Source organism: Phalaenopsis equestris, unplaced genomic scaffold (genome assembly GCF_001263595.1).
Source record: "Phalaenopsis equestris unplaced genomic scaffold, ASM126359v1 Scaffold000341, whole genome shotgun sequence".
In the NCBI taxonomy this organism is placed as follows: domain Eukaryota; kingdom Viridiplantae; phylum Streptophyta; class Magnoliopsida; order Asparagales; family Orchidaceae; genus Phalaenopsis; species Phalaenopsis equestris.
This window is the reverse complement of record NW_018164783.1, coordinates 456,599-478,722: the sequence shown is the minus strand read 5'-3', so window position 1 is coordinate 478,722 and position 22,124 is coordinate 456,599. Positions and strand designations below refer to the sequence as shown.

Sequence of the window (22,124 nt, the reverse complement as noted above, 5' to 3'; positions counted from 1 at the left end):
CCTAATCTTTGGCTAAGAGGGTTAGAACCAGCATATTGAGTATCCAACATGAGTTCTCACTTGGATCCTATTGGTTTGGCATGACTTCATGGCTTACTTGCCCATTTTAGCCCAAAATAACAAAATTACTAAAATACCCCTACACCCTAATATTTACCAAAATCCCAAAATTACCCAAAATACCCAAATTTGCCCAAAAATAAATACCCAAATTTGCCCACCCAAAATACCCAAATTTGCCCAAAAATAATCTCAAACCACTCACCACTACCTAAATTGGTCAAAATTCACGTAAATCACCAAATTCCCAAAATACCCCCCAAATTGCCCAAAATCAAACCCGGCCAAAATTACCAAAATGCCCCCTCATGACCCAAAAATTCCAAAAATCCCCAAAAATTCCAAAAGCATCCCAAATATTCCCAATTTCAATTTTTAACCATCACATTGACCCAATTTGATCAAATTTACCCAATTTGACCAAAAGCCCCAAATTTACCCTTAAGGGCCCAATTGCCCCAAATTAGCCCTAATCTTGGCCCAATTGACCCCAATCTTGCCCAATTTCAATTCCAAACCAAAATTCAGTATCCCTAGTCTTAATCTAAAAAAATTCAAGCCCAATTTTACCCAATTGCAAGCCCAATTTTTCTCAAATAAAAAAGCCCCAATTTTGACCATATGACTAAATCCTCCAAATTTGCCTTCAAATTCAATTCAAATTCACTTGAAATCAGTTCCAAACTCTTCATGATGTCTCCCTACACTAAATTCAACATTCAATTGATCCAAATTTTAGCCCAAATTCAACCTTAAAAAAAAAAACCCCAAGTCCACCATGTTTAATTCCAAAAGCCCAAATTCAATTAAAAGCCCACATGACAAATTCTCCTCATCATCTATTCAATTAAAATTACTCCCTAAGTTTTAAATTCATGATCAAATCATTCCAAATCTAGCCTTATGACAAAATCCACAAAATATCAAATAAATCCAAAATCTCTTCTCATGAAAATTAGCCAAGCCACTCCCAAGCCATAAATGAGCCATGAGAGCCTTGCCACCTCATCAAGCTATTAATTGCAAGAGGACAAGCCACTTTTAAGCCTCTTTAAAAAGGTTTTTAACCCTTTTAATGAATCACTCTAACTCATGCTTAGTCAAATCTCTTTGGATGGTGACTCATCCCAAATGATTAAGCTGAATCTCTTGATTTTATTCAACACCCAAACCTTCCTAGAGGAGTGAACCCAGCCCAAATCATGTCTTGACCCAAATTGACCCAAAATGACCCTTCCCCCATTCCTCTTTAATCCAAGACCTTTACGCATAACCAACCCCAATTAACTTCATCAAACCCAAGCCCTGACCTACTTGAGTTAGATGGTGACCTGAGCCTGGCCGGCCAACCACCTTGGCCACCGAAAAATCAAAATCCAAAAGCTCCCCCTGATCTAAAACCCTAAATTAAACCCATCCAAGGTATCTCGTCCCAATTGGATTTTTACACATTTTTGCCCTCCACATAAGAAACTTATGACACCCAGCAATTGCCCCTGATGGCCTCTCTTTCCCCTTCTATTTAAACCCACTCTCTACGGGCAAGAGGGGAGAGCTTGAAATTCCTTGTTGAAACTCTGCCAAATTGCTTCCAGACCTTCTTCAAGACCTCTTGAGTTCAACTCAACCATCCTCAAGCCCTCAAGCCCGCTGCTCTAACTCAATTTCAGAGCTCAAAACCAAGGCCGAAATAAGACACCCCCAAAACTCCACCAAACTCAAATTAATTGCACCCACACCATCCCCACAGCACAGTGCACAGTGAGAGAAGAAGATCCCCCACAAAATCCCCATCACCAGAGCACCCTAAGGTGGACTTTGATCAAACCCCTAAATTGACCTTGGTCGATTTCATACCTAGGCATTTCACAATAGCTTGAGGCTTCATCCAGGAGCTCGTTGGACATAAGACAAGCTTTTGGAAGCACCCAATTGAGGCCACACCTCTTGGGCAAAGGTATTGAACCATAAGCCTAAACTGAACTTCATTTGATTCTACATGTTCATAGAGTTGATTTAAGGGATGATTAATCATATGGATGTTTTATGGATGTATTCGTCTCAAGCAGATGAGTCTATAAGAACAAACCACACTTAATTTGATTGAGTATCGAGAGAGATATTAGGGTTAGAAGTTGGACGGCTCACAGGTTGGCTCATTTGGGACGATGACGGAGGACCGTCCGATCGCGTGTTTATGCGATGGATAGTCCTGATGGGGTTGGACGCAAAGACAGAGCGGAGCGACGGGTTGACGGGGCAGCTATGTGGAAGACAATGCCAAACCAGAGGACGCCGCGTGGAGAGCTCGACACATATGAGGATTGCGTGGCACCGTGTCACTTAAGTAGATAAATAGGATTTTTCTTATTTATTTAAATGACCAGATCTTCAAAAATGCATATCTTTGTGTAGAAAAATCAAAAAAATAAAATAAAAATACTCACTTGCTCAGTGAATAGAAGAGAACAATGTGAAAATATTTTCATGTCCATTTGATGCATGTATAATTTTTAATTAATTAAATGACATATTTCTTATTTTGATTCTCCATTTTCATAGACATTTCACCATGACTTAATTTTTGGGGCTTTGATTCTATCTGTTATGAAGAGGCTTTCCTGCTTTTTCCAAGGTCAGGGAAGATCTCTAAACATGAATATTTAATTTTCAATTTAATGGTCCCTATTTTGGTATAAAAATTATAATAATTAAAATACTCATCATAAAAATACAAAATTTGTTGTGGTAGATTCATTGTGGTTAGAGGACCCTAGAAAAAATACAAACTTGGTTTGATTTATTAAAAATAATCTTAATTGTCACCAACCCTAAAAAATGAAATAAAATTAATTTGGAGTAATTATAAATGTAAATGACATAAAAATCATTCCTCACTGTGATTTAAGGTTAGAAGAGCTCCCCATAAAAAAATTCAAGTCAATTGGAGTTAATTTGACCACTAGACCGTATTAGTATCACGTCATACCAATTAAGTGGTGTTTTTCTTATTTTGATTCTCCATTTTCATAGACACTTTACCATGACTTGATTTTTGGGGCTTTGATTCTATCTATTATGAGGAAGTTTTCCTGATTTTTCCAAGGTTATGGGAGATCTCTAGGCATGGATATTTAGTTTTCAAGTTAATGGTCCCTATTTTGGTATAAAAATTATAATAATTAAAATACTCATTAGAAAAATACAAAATTTATTGTGGTAGGTTCATTGTGGTCAGAGGAACCTAGGAAAAATACAAACTTGGTTTGATTTATTAAAAATAATCCTAATTTTCACCGATCCTAAAAAATGAAATAAAATTAATTTGGAGTAATTATAAATGTAAATGACATAAAAGTCATTCTCCACTATGATTTAAGGTTAGAGGAGTTCCCCAAAAAAATTTCAAGTCAATTGGAGTTAATTTGACCACTCAAATGAATTAATCAAGTAAAATCACAATTTTGGAATTAAAATAATTATAATAATTAAAATAATATTTTAAAAATCACCAAATTGGGTTTGGTAGCTCCTTATGACCAGAGAAACCTAAAAAAAAATAAAATTAGAATTAAAATAAACACTTCATTTTTTAGCTATTTTTAATCATTTAAATAATTAAAAAATCAATTAACAATCATAAAAATTGCAAGATTGTAAAAATACACTAAAATACCACATTTCACTTGCTGATCACTTAGAACCAATTAAAATAATTTTTCTGATTTTCTAAGTCAAGATATTAATTTTAAAAACCTAAAATGAATTTTCTCTAACTTCTCACTAAAATAACTCCAATAATTAAAATATAAATCACAAAAATATGAAATTTATTTCTTTGGATTCCCTGGACTAGAAAATATCTAATAAAAATATAAAACTTAATTTTCTACTTAAACAATATTTTATTATTAACTAATGCCTAAAACAACAAATAATTCTAATAACTAAATTAAACCTCTAAAAATCATGAAAATTGGTCCAAGTGGTCATATGACCTAGGTGAACCTCCAATAATTTTCTTAAGGACATAGGTTTTGTTTTGATTGAATTATTAAATTTTGATTGAAAATTCCCTATTTTTGCATTAGAAATAATTATAAAATTAAATAAATTCATAAAAATCGTATTTTCTCCTCTGATGTTTGAATTAACCCATGAGTGGGGTAGCTTAAACTTTTCAAGTCATTTACGTTTAATTTAATGAATTATAGGGTATTAGGGCCTTAGGGGCAAAGGGTAATTTTGGAATTTAAGGCTTAATTAATATTTAGGCTTAAAATATTTAGGCTTAACCGAAAGACTAAATGGGCAACAAATAATCTTAATTAATATATTTTGATGATTGGAATATGAAAGGGATAAATGGTAGTAACCAACCTCACTTTGGTCTTGTAAAGGATAAATTTGTAATTCTTATAAAATTGATGAAACTTGGAAGAATATTTAAATAAAAAAAAAGATATTAAGGTGAGGGGTTTGATTTTTGGAAGATCATAACTCACTGATTTTAAGCCCGAATGACTTCGAGGTTGTTTGCTTACGCAATATAAATCATCAACTTATCTTTAGGTCTTTGTATGATTTTGCTATACAATATAAGTTCTAACTCGTCTTAGGATTCCGAGGTTGTCGTTCTTTATGATCTAAATCCTCACATCTTTCAAGTTATTTGTGCGAGCGTCTCACAAAAATGTAAGCCCTAATTAATAAAATTTGCAGGATGAAATAATTTCTCTTTGAAACTGAAGCCAAATACTAGGATAGCTTGGAAAGTCACCAAGGTTCTCCTCAGGATCTGTGACATCCCTTAGTTTTTCATCCTTTGATTCTACAATAAAACGTTCCAAATTTGAGTCATTACCCTTTCACATTTCTTTGTCTGATCTCGTTGAAAGGTCCTATTCCTTTGAACTAGGGCTGTTAAAACGGCTTGTTGTTTGCGAACAGCTTGAGTTCGATTCATATAACTTTGATGAGTAGTATTTTTTAAAAATTTAATTGACTACAAGGCTACAAAGATTTATAATCAATTAAAATATTGATTAAGAAAATAGAATAAAAATTATTAAATTAAATTCAAATGGTGTTTTAATATAAATAATAAATTTTAAACCTTACAATCTTGCTCAAACCCTTATTGTCTTATGACTACATGATCAGGGTTGTTAAAAGGACTCTTTGTTCGTGAACAGCTCGTGCTCGGCTCGTTAAGCAAACAAGTCAAACACGAACACACTTTTTGAGCTCGAAATATAAAAGAGTCGAACATGAGTTGAGCATGGCTCGCTTGTGTTCGGCTCGTTTACGCCTCTACTTTGAACTCCTTCAAAATAATATTCTCTGATTTTTATCGAAAGTTTTCTTAGGCGCCTTCGGTTGTCTAGGATGTAATTAACTATAGGGGTTTGCCCTTATAGGAAGCATTTCTGAACCCAGCTTAATATAAACCCTATTTAATCCTTCATATTAAATAGAGAAACTTGTGGGCTTATAATAAAAAAATGGTTTCGCAGACTTAACTGATGTCATAAAATCTTTAGTTTATTTAATCGAGTCTTACCAGTAAGTTGTATGTTTATCCTTCGGGATGAATACATTATTTGCGGTATTTGACATGTTTATTTAAACTACCGAGGATATGAGATCAGTCTGGTCTTGTATTTTCAAAAATCTTAAATACTATTTTTCCAAATTATATATTAAATTAAATTAAAACGATTGTTGGGATATTCATCCCAACAACCCATAACCCCCAACCACCCTTACCTCTTTTAGTGCCAACACCCATAAAGCTCCTTAAGGTCAATGAATTAATAATTAAGGTCATTCACTAGGTTAGGAGTATCGTCAACTTGTGTACAAATTGCTTTATTAGGCCACAAACTAAATTGTTATCTTATTTCCATATTGTGGAAGTCATCGTTAATAAAAGAGATGCCTTAGAAATAATTTGAATGGACTTTATATGTTCCATTTTCAACCAATTAAAACATAATCATCACCTTTATAGTTAAGTCTATTAGGGGAGGGAAGGGGGAGGGTTAGATTTAACCAACATTTTTTTTTTATTTGGCTGCATCTTTTGAAGGTGAGGGTGCATAAGGAAGCATTCAAAGTAGGGTGTACATGAATCCTATAAAAATTTAAAAATGGAAAACTCTGTCAAAACTTAAACAACTAATAGCCTTGAAATAGTAGTCATTGCTTGATCTATCTAAAGTAGCCTACCAAAAAATCAAGCCACATGGATAATAACATAATTAATCAATTAAATTTCCATACTTAGGATGAATAATCAAATTATCATAATAAGGGATTTCTCCTATATTAAAAATTAGGAAGACCAGTATAGCAAAAGCATAAAGTGGTTATTCAAATAGCATGAATGTCATGCAAATATCTTTTTATAGCCAATAGAATTAAATAATTTGATTGCAACGTGTCTAGGATCTAATAAGCCAACGAAGAATGCACTAGCAAGCTATAAACTAAGATAGAAAGATTTCATAACATCAAATGTAGGAATTAGACCAAACATTCAAACCAATGTAAATGCAAAAAGAGCCACTTTAGACTCCACATCTTTAGTAGAAATGTTGATTTTAACATTTATTCAATGAAATGGTTGGAGAAATTTGGAAGTTTTAGAGCTAGAATCCATACAAGAGAGTGCATCTTTGAATGAGTGTGAAGGAAGAGATTAGCCATCAATAGATCTCCATAAATACCCTTGAAGGGTTGGAGCCTCGATATGAACCCACAACCTCCTTCCCATTAAAAGACATGTTGACATGAGAGCAATATTAAATGGTCAAAAATGAAATATTCTAAGAACTCCTAGTGTCATTGGCCATGAGGAAGATTGGTGAAGGGGTGTGGAAGCTTAATGAGTTTGAAATACCAACAATTCTTACTTCTTCTCCATTGCCCCACTCAACATGAGCTTATATAATAGATTTTTCTATGATTTCTCTTCACCTCAACTGCCATTTATTATGATTACCATGATCTAAGAATTATTACGAGGACAAAGCAAATCCAACAAGACGAGCTAGTACAATAGTTCAAGAAAGTGTGGATAAACTTGATTAGTGCAAAATACTATAATTTATTCATTTTAACCACTTTTTAACCAATGGTTAAAAGCTTTAATTTGCTCCTCCTTGAGGTAAATGTTTTTATATAGCTAGCATTTGACTTAAAATACCTTAGGGAATGGTTTAATTGATTAAGTTGAGCTGGATAATGAAGTCCTAGCAATTTTGGCCTAATAAGTTAAAATTAGACTTGTTAACTAATTTTTCCAATTGTGATCAAACTAATAGGCCAAATTGAATAATTCTATTTGAAGTGGATTTTTAACATCTCAATCTAAAATCACATTCAAGGGATTAATCAAGCTTGAATAATTAATTAGGCTAAACTACATTAAAAATGAGGATTATCCATAAAGGTTAAAAAAAGAAGCACTAATCTTCTTCAATTAATTTACCATTTTAGAGAAACTATAATTTTTTTTATAGAATCCTTGGCTACAATCATATACAAGTTTTTGGCTTTATTTAGCTAACTGTTTGAGTTTAACCATTATAAAGTAGGAAGCACTTTTTAACTAGAATATTTTACTTATTTGACCCAATGTAGCCAAGCCCGAAGTCAAGGGTAGTTGACCTAGGTTGACTCATATTACATTCATTTTAAGAAAGCGCTATTTCGAATTAAATGGAGTAACATGATGTTTTGGAGCCATTTTGGCCAATTTAATCTCAAATGGTCCAATTGGTTTTATTAAGGTCAGTTAGCTCCATTGACCTTACAAAGGTTAATCTAGAGTTAAATTGTCGATTTTGTGTTTCTTGAATCATCCAAAAATTAACTTGGGACAAATTAATTATCTTTTTTTATAGCTTTTTTGGATCAAAATGGGGTTAAACACTATCAATTAAGTTGATTCCTATGCTTTAAATGTATTATCACTTTTAGTGTTAAGAGTGTGTTTGTATCCTAAAATTGAGTTATTGTATTATAGTGAATTAATTGCATTCTTTAAATGTAGGTAGTTGATCAATTTGCACAAAGAAATAATATTCAATGCTCACTCACTTGTTTATTTACCTTACCTACAACGTAGTTCCAATTGTGGTGTTATTAGCAGTAATATATAATTTGCTTACTTTTACGGAATTTTAACATATTGAGCTTAAAATCTTACAAATTATGACTATGATTTGTAAACTTGTATTATTGTATTCATATTTAATAACAATTTTTTTCTTATTCTAAAATATATGAGACAAATTTCCGTTGAATTATTTTATTATTGGTTTCATTAAATTTTAGATTGATGTATCTAGTAACAACATTGTGTTAGAATATTTACTAGTCTTTGTTATTGTTTTATGAATTTGAATTGGTGAATTTTGAAAAAAAAATCATAATAAATAATTAAATTACACACCCAATTCCTCAGCCCTGTCCACACTAATAAAGACTTATTTATAAGGCGTAATTTCATTAAATAAAAGATTCCAGTAGCACGCCTACTTAAATTTGCATGCAATTCTTCCATTAATACTAATTAGCTTTTTGAAAATTTAAGTTAATTATTTTGGATGAATAGACTTTTTTTATTTTTTAAAATGACAAGTTCTCAATTTAATATATTTTTTAAATATAACTTTCTTTAATGAGTTTAAGTGATTTAAATACTTTCATCATTTTTTTGTTTTCATCAAGCCTTAATTTTAGATGATCTTTTTCAAAGTTTATATTTTAAAACAAAAAAAAGCACTTTTGGATACTACACTTATATATTTTGAAGTGTAGCTTGTAATAGAAAATATTGAGGATATGAAGAAAAGCCAAAGAAGAATAAAAATGTAAAAGTAAAAGGGAACAAATATTAAATAAAGTTTTTGTTGAATTGGTATGAGAAGAAGAGAAGAATATATCCTTTGTTCCTTCAGTCTCTAGCACCCAAAAATAAGTTTTTTTTTTACTTCCAAAGCAAGGTTTATCTTGCTTATGAAGAATTGTATGGTAGTTCTTAAGGATTTATTTATAGCATATAAAAATATAAAAAGATAATCATTTTTTTAGTAAAAAAGTAAGGAAATTTGTAAGGCAATAAGTTAATGAGCTCATGAAAGAAAACGATTCATCGTTGTTGAAACTAAAAAAAATTAATGATAATATCCGCTTAGAAAAAGAAGTTAGTATCATGTCTGATATAATAAATAGTGATTCTTCTATGTATGATCATAGAGATTTTAATATTATAATCAATACGTTAAGATGAAACAAAAATTAGCTTAATGAAGAAAATGATTTAAATTCTTTTATTTTTTTGAAAAAGATACATGCTAGTTTAAGTCGTTTGAATGTGTAAGTTTTTTTAAAATAAATATAACTAGTTTTTCTTATGTATGCCTTATATATAATTAACTCTACTTCAGAAATCACCTTGAACATTTATGATTTAGTTTATTAACTCTACTTTAGCAATCACTTTGAACATTTAGAGTTAAAGTGTTGAGTTAGAACAACTATGTACATTTCTAATTTTTCCTCAAATGTTTGCATTCCTAAAGGTAGTTCATTTAATTTTACACCACCTAGATACTCAAACACTATTTTAGGAATACAAGTTATCGACCCAACTTGTGCGGGCACTAAAATATTAAAAAAATATTTGCGCTCAGCAGATTACCTTTATAAAGGACTCGTGAAGGCAAGTTAATGGTGTTTTGGATTTACAAATTCAACAATGAAAAATCAAAGTATGCATGATATGAGAACACATGTTGTGGTTATTTAGCCTATTCCTTACAAAATTTATTAGCTCTTACAATAGTTCAATTTTTACTTGTTAAACAAGTTGATGTTTGAAGGTTTGATGTTAGATCACTTAAACTGCATGATTTCTTACTCTAAAACAAATTCAAAATATCATTTTATAAGTTTTATAAGATTCATATTTTAGACAAGTTTCAAACTTAGCTTGCATTTATTAAAGTTGTTAGTCAAATAACTTTCATGCTAAATTATGTTTTTGACTTATGAATTATCATCATCTTTTCTTATAGAAAATAAAAAAATTGGTTTTGTTTTATAGCACATATTGGTCTTTCACTTTATTATAATTTCAAAATGATTATGTTTGCTTAATATACATATGATTTAAAATGTTCAATTCATTTAGAAATCTCATAATTTTTTAGAATCTAGGTAATGAGGATCAAGTGATACACAAAATTACCATGATCATACTTTAGGTGAGCAACCCTTGCTAACATTGACAAAACAATTGATTTTGAAGGTTGAGTGGACATAAAGGATCAATTCTAATATAACGGCAAACATTGTGTGAACTCAATCCAAAAGTGATGATAGATCTCTCGTTCTCTTTTTTCTTCTCACACCCACCTTCCAAAAAGACGAGAATCAACGAAGTAAATGCACACCCATACTATAGATTAGCCATGTAAATGATCAAGATGAGCTCTCTAGGCTCGACTCAGCATCACAGACCCAAGAAATTTTGTGTTTGTTCTACAAGAATCAGTTGAGGCTTTTTGCCAGATTAGCCAAATACATGAGCTCACTTAAGCAAGCTCAAGCTTTTTACCAGCTAATGATGAGGCAGATCTAATAGATCCAAAGGAAGCATCTGCCAAGGCTTAAGGATGACTCCATTCTCATCCAAACTGGTTTTCGCAAGCCAACCATGCTAGAACAACTGACTATGACCATTGATGCAACCCAACCAAAATTTTTCTCATCAAAATGCTCATCTTAATTATAAGTTCTCTAAAATTAGAGTTTAGACAATCTAATGGTTAATTTTAAATTTGTTATTTGAATAATAAGATTGGCACCACCACTGCCAATAAATTTAAAATAATATTTGTATTTGATTAAATTCATTTTTTGGTTATGTACCAATTACTAATAAAAATTCATGACTATAAATTAGGTTTAAACTCATAGATTATAATCTCAACGTCCGCTATCACCCATATAATTGACATTTGTTATCAACAACATTCTCATCACCATAAACTTAAACCACCATTATTACCAACAAGACTGACACCCATCATCGACACTAACAATGATGCTACTTATCATCACTAAGACTTCAATTTATCAACATCCTTATCGACCATCACCAATAACATTGATGCACAGCATCAAAGACAAGCACAAATTTTCATCAGGGCTAGAGCACCAATCTAGTTGAAAGCCAACTTTCATCATCCTCACTAAGGTCAATGTCTAACCATAGCCACTAATGCTGGTACCCGCCATCTTGGTCGCTAATTTCTCATCCTGTAAAGAGAACCAAGCAAACCACCAATCATCTCTTAATATGATTTTAACACTCAAAAGCTCTTTTTCCTTTTATCATAATACCACCTCTCATCATTCTTGTTCACTACATTGTATCGATATCTTCTCAAGGTGCGAAAAACATATACTTTATAATACAACTAAAACTAGTTGAATAATTTCAATTGAGCGAAGTCAGCTGCTTCTTTTCTTAATTTTTTTCGAACTACCCTAAATCTATGAAAAATTTTTAATTAACGCCAAGACAATAAAACTCTCCATTGTCACAAATGTTCTAATACACATCAAATATTAAAATATTTTTTCTTTTTGTGCTTTTTGTTTCTAGAACCTAACTAGTTAGAAGTAGTGCGTTGTTGTTCAGCAAAAATCAATATTACATGTACAAAAATGACATACCTGAACGGCTATAATAGAACATGAATTAGAGAGTAACAATTCATAATCAAAGCCCACTAGCACTCATAAAGATATTTGGCTGCAGTGTAATTCTCTGACTTAACAAATATCAACTTAGACCAATTATACAATAATATTTCACACTGGGTACAGGTTAAAAAAAAATAATCGCCCAAAATAGTAAGGAATAAGCATTGCTTCACCAGAAGTAAGCAATGTCTATTTCCTTGGATGAATGGAATAATTAAATTGCAGGATTTACCGTTAAATGTTCCCAGCTTCACCAGCTCTTGCTCTTATTCTTAAACTCTCAGTACGCTTACTTCTTTCCATTGCATCCACCAACCATTCAATAGCATATTTAATTCCCATCCTACAGACAATAACAATGCCGGATGTAGTCATCAATTGAAAAAATTAAGTAATTTTTAGCTATATTTCAATGAATAATATTAGTAGTCTAATCCCAAACATTTGAGCTCATTTTAATCCTTCGAGATAAACTTAACTTGTTTAATTTATCGATAAATCTCTACTCTTTATAAGCATTAAGTCAAAATTTGCTTAGCATTAGCATCAATAGAAGCTACTCTCACAATCTCTTTGAAAATAATTATTAATCTACTCTTCCTACATTCATGATTTTTTTAGGAATAATGAGCATAAAACAAAAATTTGCATTTAGAATTCATATTAAGCTAGGCATTATTTAATTTGATATTATTTTGCTTAATATGTTTAGTTGGAATAACATCTTCTTTTTGAAAGGAATGTACTGTGGGCACCGTATTCCCTTCGACTACAGGAATGTCCCTTTGTTTTGTGAAATTGTCAAGTCCAATCAACTGTGATCAGTTTTAACTCAAGTTTTCAGTTGACTTGAATCAATTTGTTAATTTTATAAAATAAATTTTAAATATTAATAAAGATTATATATTTTATGTGTGTCCATTTTAAGTTGAATCAAATTAATTGCAAAAGATCGTCTTCGGGTCAAAGCAATAGTCAATTAAGATTCAAGCAACGAACGAGTTTTGAGTTTTGAATGTAATCGTTAATTCTAAACAAGCAACGAACGAGTTTTGAGTTTTGAATGTAATCGTTAATTCTAAAGCAAGAAAACAAAGTTTTAGAAGATTTCTACACTCACCCATCATACGCCGAAACAGCTTCAAACAGGTAGAGCCTTTCACCCAACTCTTTCAGGTCTAGGTATCGAGCAAGCTCTTCGGATGACACGGCTTCAGGAATATCCTGCCATCATATACATCGACTACAGTTTGATTTGAAGTTAACTCATAAAATAATGCAAGATTCTAAAACAGCATATATTAGAAGGAAGCATGCCACCAATCATTTCAGTATTAAAAGGTGTAACAATACTTCATGATGATTGAATTAATTTTTCAAAATTACTGAAGCCATTTAATTGATACATTAAGAAATGATAATATCCAACATTGCATCTAGATTTTAAGGTTATGTTAAAACTAAGATAATGAGTGAAAAATAACAATAATGAGGAAAAAAGCGAGGGATTCGAGTCAAACATTCACTTTGAAAAACCTGTCTTTACTAGGATTAGTAGCACATGCAAAAAGTAAAAGGAATCAATGGAGGATTCAAAAAATCAAACACAAATAGTAGAATGATGATGATAAATAAGATAGGGTAATAAAAAAAATATCATTAGTTGTTGTTGTTGATGTTGTCACGTTATTTAATTAACTCTAACTTAACCAGTTGCACAATATAAACATTAAGATAATAAATATAATATCTACTTAAATCATATTATTATTCTCAATTTAGCTTTGTAATTAATATACTACAGTTTTTCCTCATATATTTTTTGTTTCTCTAGCATAATTATGAATGCTCATTAATCTGTAATATTATTTTCTAATCATTATTTTAATCCTCTTTATTATCCTTAACCAATTGAAGGTAAAATTTTTTATACTAAACCTAGTATTTAGAATTTTGTATTAATACCAAAATACTTCCTTTTTCTTCTAAATTTTGACGCCCTAAAAAAACTCTAACAAAATTTTTGCATACATTAAGCACAAGTCTAAGCTTAAGATTAACATTTTAAATATGATGTCTTTACATACCAACTACCAAATTCCTATGTATTAACATATCACCCACCCAAACCTCAATTTTTACATATAGGCCACCTTATTCATATGTTCTAGGTATATATTGGGTGGTTTGTACATAAAAATTAAAGTTTAGGTGGTTGATATTTTAATACATAGAAATTGGATGGCAGATATGTAAATCTCCCTTTAAATAATTTGTAAAATAAATTTGACTAACAAACTTCTCCTTAAGTTTCTTGAGTTGGCATACATATGTCACCACATTTATCTTCTTTTGATTTTAACATCCACGCCAAAATTCCTAAAAGTTTAACAGTAATTAGGTGATTTAAAAATCAAAGGTTTCAAAAAAAATCAACTGAAATCATTTATCTAGCATAAGAAGAGAGAATTTCCAAGATTTCGGAGTTCGAAAACCATACTCAAAAAGATTGAATCTGATTTCCTTGAATAACATTTTTAGTAATAAATAAAAGAAACTACTTAATTAATGAATAAATTTATTAACTATACCGAAATTTTAATTAAAATCTAATATAAAGTTTGATTAAGTTATAAGAAAAAGTAATCACCGCCAATTAAACTTGTTAAACAGGTGTGCTTACAGCGAAATGCATGTCGCCCTCCCCCAAATAGGCTTAATTAAGGATTCAATGACCTCGTTTGAATCGAGCAAGAAAGAAAAAGAGAAGTGAGTTAGAACAAGAGAGAGGCATAGCAAGACCAAGATAAGGTTGGCGTAGGCGTCCTTGTAGGCGAGTGCGAGCGTAGAAAAGAGTGGCACAGGCATGGCATTCCATGTGGGCGTCAATGGCAAACACAAAGGAGAAGAGCTCAATCGTGAGGAAATTAGATTTGGCTCTTTTGCGCATGATTTGAACCCAAAATAGGCTTTTCTTATTTCCTCCTTACGTGAGAGAAATGATTTCAAATTGACTTTTATTTGTTTTTTTTTTTTTTTTTTTTTGAAAAACTGAAACCCAAGGTTTTTAAATCAGCTCGTTATTGTTAAACCTAAATGAATTTTGGTGTGAAAGTTATAATTAGAAGGAGATGAAGATAAAGAAGTTTGGACATGTCTGCCAACTCATAAGCAAATGAAATTTTTTTAGCCAAATTGATTGTATATAAATTAGAATTTCATAAATACAAATCTTAAGTTAGATTTGTGCTTAATATATGCATAAATTCAGTGAGGTTTTATTAGTGTCAAAATATAGAAGGGGAAAGAGAAATTATTTTGGCATTAATACAAAATTATAAACCTTGGGTTTAGCAATATGGAAAAAATTTACCTTAAGTTGGTTAAGGGTCACTATAAGGAGACCAAGAATAATGATTAAAAATTAATAATGTAGAAACATACACCAATATGCTGAAGCCAAAAATATGAGAGAAAAATACTATATCAATTGCAATCCTAATTTGAGAATTGTAATATAATCTAATTAGGTAACAAATTTAATAGTTTAATATGTATATTGTGTAAATGGTCAAGTTGTGATTAGTTAAATAAAATGGAATTAATAATAATAAAAAATATGGAAGACGGTGTTAAACTAATTTAAGTTAAACTTTGGATTTGACACAATAAATAACAATTAAATTAGATAAGATAAAACTAAATTTATAGAGGAAACACTAATAAGAGAATAAATTTGGAAAATAATTAAAAGATATATTACATGATATAATAATTAAATAAGCATATAAATATTCAAATGTTAATAATGAGTGATTATATTTTAGATACTTCACCAAAAAAATGGTAGCTTACAAAAAAAAAAAGGACATTTAGCTATCGAAATTAAGAAGAATAATTATATTTTATTTATAATAAAAAGTAGAGGGTTGCGTTAGGTAGTCGACAGCAAACGTAAAACTTGTCGAAAAAAAATCATGACATGAATTATTTTGATCTTTGTGTAAGTGCTAGGATTTCCCCTGGAAGCAACGCGCTGTATGGCCTGAATACAGTGAAAAGTGTGCAAGGGCAGCCACATTGGGGTCCTGGTGTTGTGTCAAATAAGCAAGAGTTCTTACATTATGGGCTGATGCGGGTAAAGAAATTAGTCCATGAAACTAATGAAACTAAAATCAAGATAGAATCTTGGAATATAGGCACTCTCAATGATAAATTAATGAAATTAGTTGATATTATAATTCATAGAAAGATTAATATCTTATGTATTCAAGAAACTAAATGAGTAGGAGAAAAGACTAAGGAGATTGATAACTTAGGCTTTAAACTTTGGTCTTCTGGTAAGAGTCGCACTGGAAATGGTGTAGGTGTAATTATAGGTAAGAGTTTGAAAGATAATGTTATGAAAATTAATAAAGTTGGTGATAGAATTATTGCCCTTAAGATTATTATTGATTCTAAGATTTTTAATTTTATAAGTGCTTATGCTCCTTATATAGGGACTAAAGTTAAATTCTGGAATGACTTAGAAGACTTAATACAAATGATATCTCTTGAACAAAGAATTTTTATTGGAGCAGATTTAAATGGAAATGTTGGTAGGGTGGTAGAAGATTTCAGAAATATTCATGGCGGCTACGGTTTTAGAGTGGCGATGAAGAAGGTAAAGTCATTTTAGATTTTGCTTTAGCGTATGATTTTATTATCACTAATACTTTATTCAAAAAAAAGATGAGCATCTTATTACTTATAAGAATGGGGCTAACAAAACACAAATTGATTATTTTCTTATGAGAAGAAGAGATCGTTGAAATTGTAAAGATTGTAAGATCATTTCAAGTGAGGATTTAAGTACCCAACATCAATTATTAGTTCTAAATTTTAAGATGAAGAGTTGTAAAATAAAGAATGTTAGGACTCATCAATGTAGAATTAGATGGAGGAACCTAAAAAACACAAATAAAACTATTTTTATGAGTAAAATTCAAGATTTCAAAATTTGGGATGTTCATGAAGAAACAAATGTTATGTGAGATAAAGTCACAAACACTATTAAACAAGTAGCAAAAGATGTACTTGGAGAATCAAAAGAAAAAGTTACTATAAATAAAAATAGTTGGTTGTGGAATAATAGCGTACAAGAAAAGATAAAATATAATAAGTTATGTTATAAAAATTGGTTTAATTGTAAGTTTAGAGAACTGGGAAATATATCAAACGACTCGTAGGGAGTCTAAAAGAACAATCTGCGATACTAAAAATTCTGTTTTTAGTTATCTTTATAATAGATTATATACTAATGAGGGTGAAAAATATATGTATAAACCAGTCAAACAAAGAGAAGAAAAGTAAAGATTTAACCCAAGTAAAGTATATTAAAAATGAAATCAAAAAGTGTTTTTCATGGAAAAAAATATTGAACACATGTGTAAATTATTTTGATAAATTTTTTAATGATGTTTCTGAAAATACGATCGACCTTAGTGATCTTAATATCGTTAATAATAATAAAATGTTTCATTTTTACCGTTACATTAGTAAAAAATAAGTTGAGGAGACTTTAAAGAAAATCAAGGGTGGAAAGTCTGTAGGACCTGATGATATCCCAATTGAAGTGTGGAAATATTTAGAAGATTTGGGAGTTTCTTGGCTTACCAAACTCTTTAATATTATTTTAAAAACTAAAAAGATGTCTGAGGAGTGGAGGAAGAGCATTTTGGTTCCCATTTTTAAGACCCATTTTTAAGAATAAAGGGGATGCACAAGAGTGTGCAAATTATATAGGAATTAAGTTGATGTGTCATGCTTTAAAATTATGGGAGAGGGTAATTGAACATAGGTTAAGACGTATTACAAAGATTTCTCATAATCAATTTGGTTTTATGTAAGGCAGGTATACCATGGAAGCTATACATCTATTGAGAGGTTTGATGGAGAAGTTCAGAAATAATAAGGATGATCTACATTTGATTTTTATTGATTTAGAAAAAGCTTACGATAAGGTTCCAAGAGATGTTCTTTGGAGCGTTCTTGAGAAGAACGGTGTTGATATGACTTATATTCAAGTCATTAAAGATGTATACTAGAGTTGTTACTTGTGTTCGAACTGAAGGAGGCTTGACCAAATATTTTCCTATTTTTGTTGGTTTACATCAGGGATCGGCTTTAAGCCCGTATCTTTTTGTTTTAGTTATGTATGGTTGTACTGGACATTTACAGGAGGATGTACCTTGGTGTATGCTTTTTGTTGATGATATCCTTCTCATGGATAAGACGAAAGAAAAAGGCCAGGAAAACTTGAATTATGGAGGTCTACATTGGAGTCTAAAGGCCTTCATTTGAGTAGAACTAAAACTGAATACATTAAATGTAATTTTAGTAGCCCTTGCTTTAGTGACAGAAGTGTAACTTTGGGTGATCAAATTATTAAAAGGTGTGAAAAATTTAGATATCTCGGGTCTGTTGTTCAATGCATTGGTGATATAGATGGGGATGTTAACAGTAGAATTCAAGTTGGCTGGTTGAAATGAAGGAATGCTTCGGGCCTTTTGTGTGATAAAAAAGTACCGCTTAGACTGAAATTTTATAAGAGGGTGGTGAGACCTGCAATGCTCTATGGCGCTGAATGTTGGCCTTTAAAAGAGAAGCATAATACTAAGTTAAGTGTTGCGGAGATGAGAATGATTAGGTGGATGAGTGGTTTTACACTTAGAGACAAAATGTGAAATGAATATATCTGTGATAGGGTTGGTGTAGCTCCAGTGACGGACAAAATTAGAGAGAGCCGTCTTAGATGGCTTGGTCACATTAAACGTCGACTATCTGATGATTCGATTAGAAGAGTAGATGTTTTAGATTCGATTTATGTTAAGAAAGGCAGAGGTAGACCTAGGAAGACTTTGGCTTATTGTATAAAAAATGATCCTAATTTATTAGAGTTAAATGAAATATGACACTAAATAGGACGCAATGAAGAAAAAGGATTCATGTAGCCAACCCCATGTAGTGGGATGAAGGCTTTATTGTTGTTGTTGTTGTTGTATGGTAATTATTTTTTACTTTCTATACTAAAAAAAATGGGATGCATTTAAATATTATATGCAAAGTTTTTCATCTCTTTAAAAATTCTCTTCTTTCACTTATAAAATTCTATATTTCACATGAATATCACACTATTATATTATTTGTTTAATGCAAATTATTAATAAAAAAATGTTACATATATATAAATATATAGATGATTGCATGTGCATGTTTGAATGTTGGGTTCATCCCCTTATGAAACTGGCTGAAAAAGTAACTTATCCATGCAGGGTGTATTAAGTATTAAATCAAAATGAATTATGAAAATTTTTAACAAGAAAAATTGAACTACATGTACTCACGTTTTATTCTTTTATAGCAATTTGTTATCTACATTGTTTCACTCAAGCATAATACTTCATAATTCTAAACTTACTATAATTTAAAAAAAGGCAATTACATACAAACCACTTGAAACTTTCTATTTACAAACCAACCACCCTCTTTCAACCATTTTTCAAGTTCTAACTCAAATATCAAAATTCATGGTAAAACCTAAACCCATATTTTCATTTTTATCAAATTCTCAATAGTTTGACCATGGCACGCATAATTAAATCGGTTCAATAGTTTAAAAAAATCACCTGAGTGGTCAATTTGCAAGTATCAATGTTTCGAGTGGTCTGCATGTAATTATCCAAATTTAAAAACATAAATAGCCATTGAGTCTTTAAACTCATGAAATAATTTATTAACCTTTTTAGGTAAACCCTATTAGAAATTAAATATATGATAGAAAAAGTTCATCTGCAGATATCAGGGAGCTCTGAAAAATTGATAAAGTATTAAGTTTCTCTCATATTTTCTTAGATATGAAAAATAGTTTAAATTGGATATATTTTTTATTTTACATACTTTTGGATTCAGCTAGCTCGTTTATGCATTGAAAACTTTTTTTTTTTAAACAGAGAGAATATTTAATTAAGTAAATTTTCTTTCCATTTGACCAACAGTTCCCACCTTGGTATTCTAAACTTTCGGGTCGGGTTGTTACACTTTCAACGATCTTCAATCATGCAAGCGAGCAAAATATGGATCACATTCAATGATGATATTGAAGGGAATTGAGTTAAGAAATGGTTCTAGAAGCTTTTCTTAAATGACAAACAAATAAAAACTTCATTTGCAAATTTAAATAAGGCAAAGAGATCAAAATTTTGATGGGGAGAAAGAATGCAATTGAAAGATAGCAAGCATGATTCGGGCCATTATCAATTTATAGAAAATGAAAAGCGCAAACAAATTCTTCTTTAAAGCAACAGATCTGTCAAATACCATTACCAATCACCTGCTTATTCGCGAGTATCAAAAGAGGTGCCCCTCGCAAATCATCATGTCTAAGCACCTTTTCTGCTCAAAATTATAAGGATTTTGTTAGGAGTGCTGCCAAAAAAAAATCCCAAATATTCGCAGGTTTCTTCTCATTAAAATGCTTATTAATGCTAACCTAATGCAGACTTGGCATCCTCAAATGTTGAAGGGCAAGCAGCATCTATTACATAGACTATAGCATGTGCTTCCTCATAGTATTTCTCCCATATTGTACGCAAGCCAATCTGCCAAAAATGTTAAATTGTAAATGATCAATGCTACTTATTGTGACACAGCTGGGGTCCATAACAAAACTAAGCAGAAAAGATGCATCTTAGTCTAGAAAAAATACATCTTAGTCTAGACAAAGCAACACATCATGGTTCAGGAACACATCTCAAAACAACAATAAATTGACAACCTTCTATCAGCCATACAAAAGTTGAAATTATAACCAGAGATAAAGAAAAAAAAAAAATCAACTGTAACATTAAAAAAAAACAAACAATAGTTTTTGATGTAATTAATGTAGTTGAAAGAAGTATTTTCACTCCTGCTTTATACAGAGCTCCTTGAGAGATTTAGAGACGTTCTAGCTATGTAGATCGCAGATGATGCATCGCATTGCAACAAAACCTTATCGAAACACTGCTAGCTAATTTAAATATCACATTTAAATAAAATTCATATGCAACACTATTTTGAAATGGTTTTGCGCTCAACATTTGTCAAAGTGTATTTTAAAAGTGGCAACAGCGCATTGAATTTATAAAGAGAAACACTATGGAAAGTACAAAAGCCTAGTGATGTTAATCACTTGCCAAGGAACTCAGCCAAGGGGAGGGCATAATGCCACACAAACCTTTCTACCAAACATCATTCTATGACTTGCCAAGGCGAGCGCCTTGTCATAAGCCAGGCTAACTGATCAGGTGAGCATCTTGACTTGTATAAGAAGATGGGTGCTAATACTTAAAAAGTTAAAGATGGGTTACTTTGCCTAATGATAATTTAAAATATAGGTGCTGTGAGTTGAGTACCCACGGTGGTAACAATAAGGCAGTGCACTTGGAAACAAGTTACAAAAGCTTCAAGTTCTATGTTTATAAATCTTGATGATGAAGAAGAATGAAGAAAGCAAGGAAGAGACGGAGGACATAAATCTACAAATTGAGAAGAGTGAATGAACATGATGATGGAAAAGTTAGCAAGAAATAATAGATTACTAGTAGTTCGTGCATACTGCAAACTTAAGTAGTTATTGTTTTTTTTAACGAAAATCTATTTACCAAGAAGTTTCAATTGGACTACAACAGAAGTTGAAAATTCATAATTTTATTATACTTAAAATTAGTTATCAGTGATATAATTATTTCTGTTTTTATGACTTATTTCACTTGGGTAAACAACTAGGATGGTGCCTAACAGTTCAAGCACTGGGCAACCGTATTACATTGAAAGTGTAAAGGACTTTCACAATATTGGTCACACAATATGTAGTGGCATTCAGTCAAATATTAACATTTCTTGATTCATTTTCTCTCCTCCTTCAATCAATATAATTTTCAAACTTGCACAACTTACTCTGCCTTCATTGGCCAAACTCCTTGTGAGGTTCTCTACAGGTGCTGATGCAACTCTCGAACTTATTCTCAGATACTTGCCCAAAATAACAATTCTAATTCCTAGTGTAATTTACAATCCATTAAGCACAAAATTTTTAAACTAATTTTTATAATAATCAGAATGCATTGGATATGCACGACAGCCTTGTCCCTATTTCTAAAATGCACAACAACCTTGTAGATTTTAAGCAGGCTGAGCTTTCAATAGTTCAACATAATCCTAAAAACAAGGATATATATATATATATATATATATATATA

General features: G+C 31.0%; 1 protein-coding gene across 1 annotated transcript in view; it reads right to left on the bottom strand.

Moving 5' to 3' along the window:
- Positions 1 to 11,846: 11,846 nt before the first annotated feature.
- Positions 11,847 to 22,124, bottom strand: part of LOC110025901 (ADP-ribosylation factor-related protein 1) — a 28,709-nt gene continuing 18,431 nt past the window's right edge. Inside the window, exons 4-7 of the mRNA XM_020726592.1 lie at positions 20,375 to 20,483; positions 20,216 to 20,277; positions 12,965 to 13,068; positions 11,847 to 12,187 (exon numbers count right to left, since the gene is read on the bottom strand). Of these exons, the coding sequence (XP_020582251.1) occupies positions 12,079 to 12,187; positions 12,965 to 13,068; positions 20,216 to 20,277; positions 20,375 to 20,483 (384 nt within the window). The 3' untranslated portion in view covers positions 11,847 to 12,078. The remainder of the gene's footprint in view (positions 12,188 to 12,964; positions 13,069 to 20,215; positions 20,278 to 20,374; positions 20,484 to 22,124) is intronic.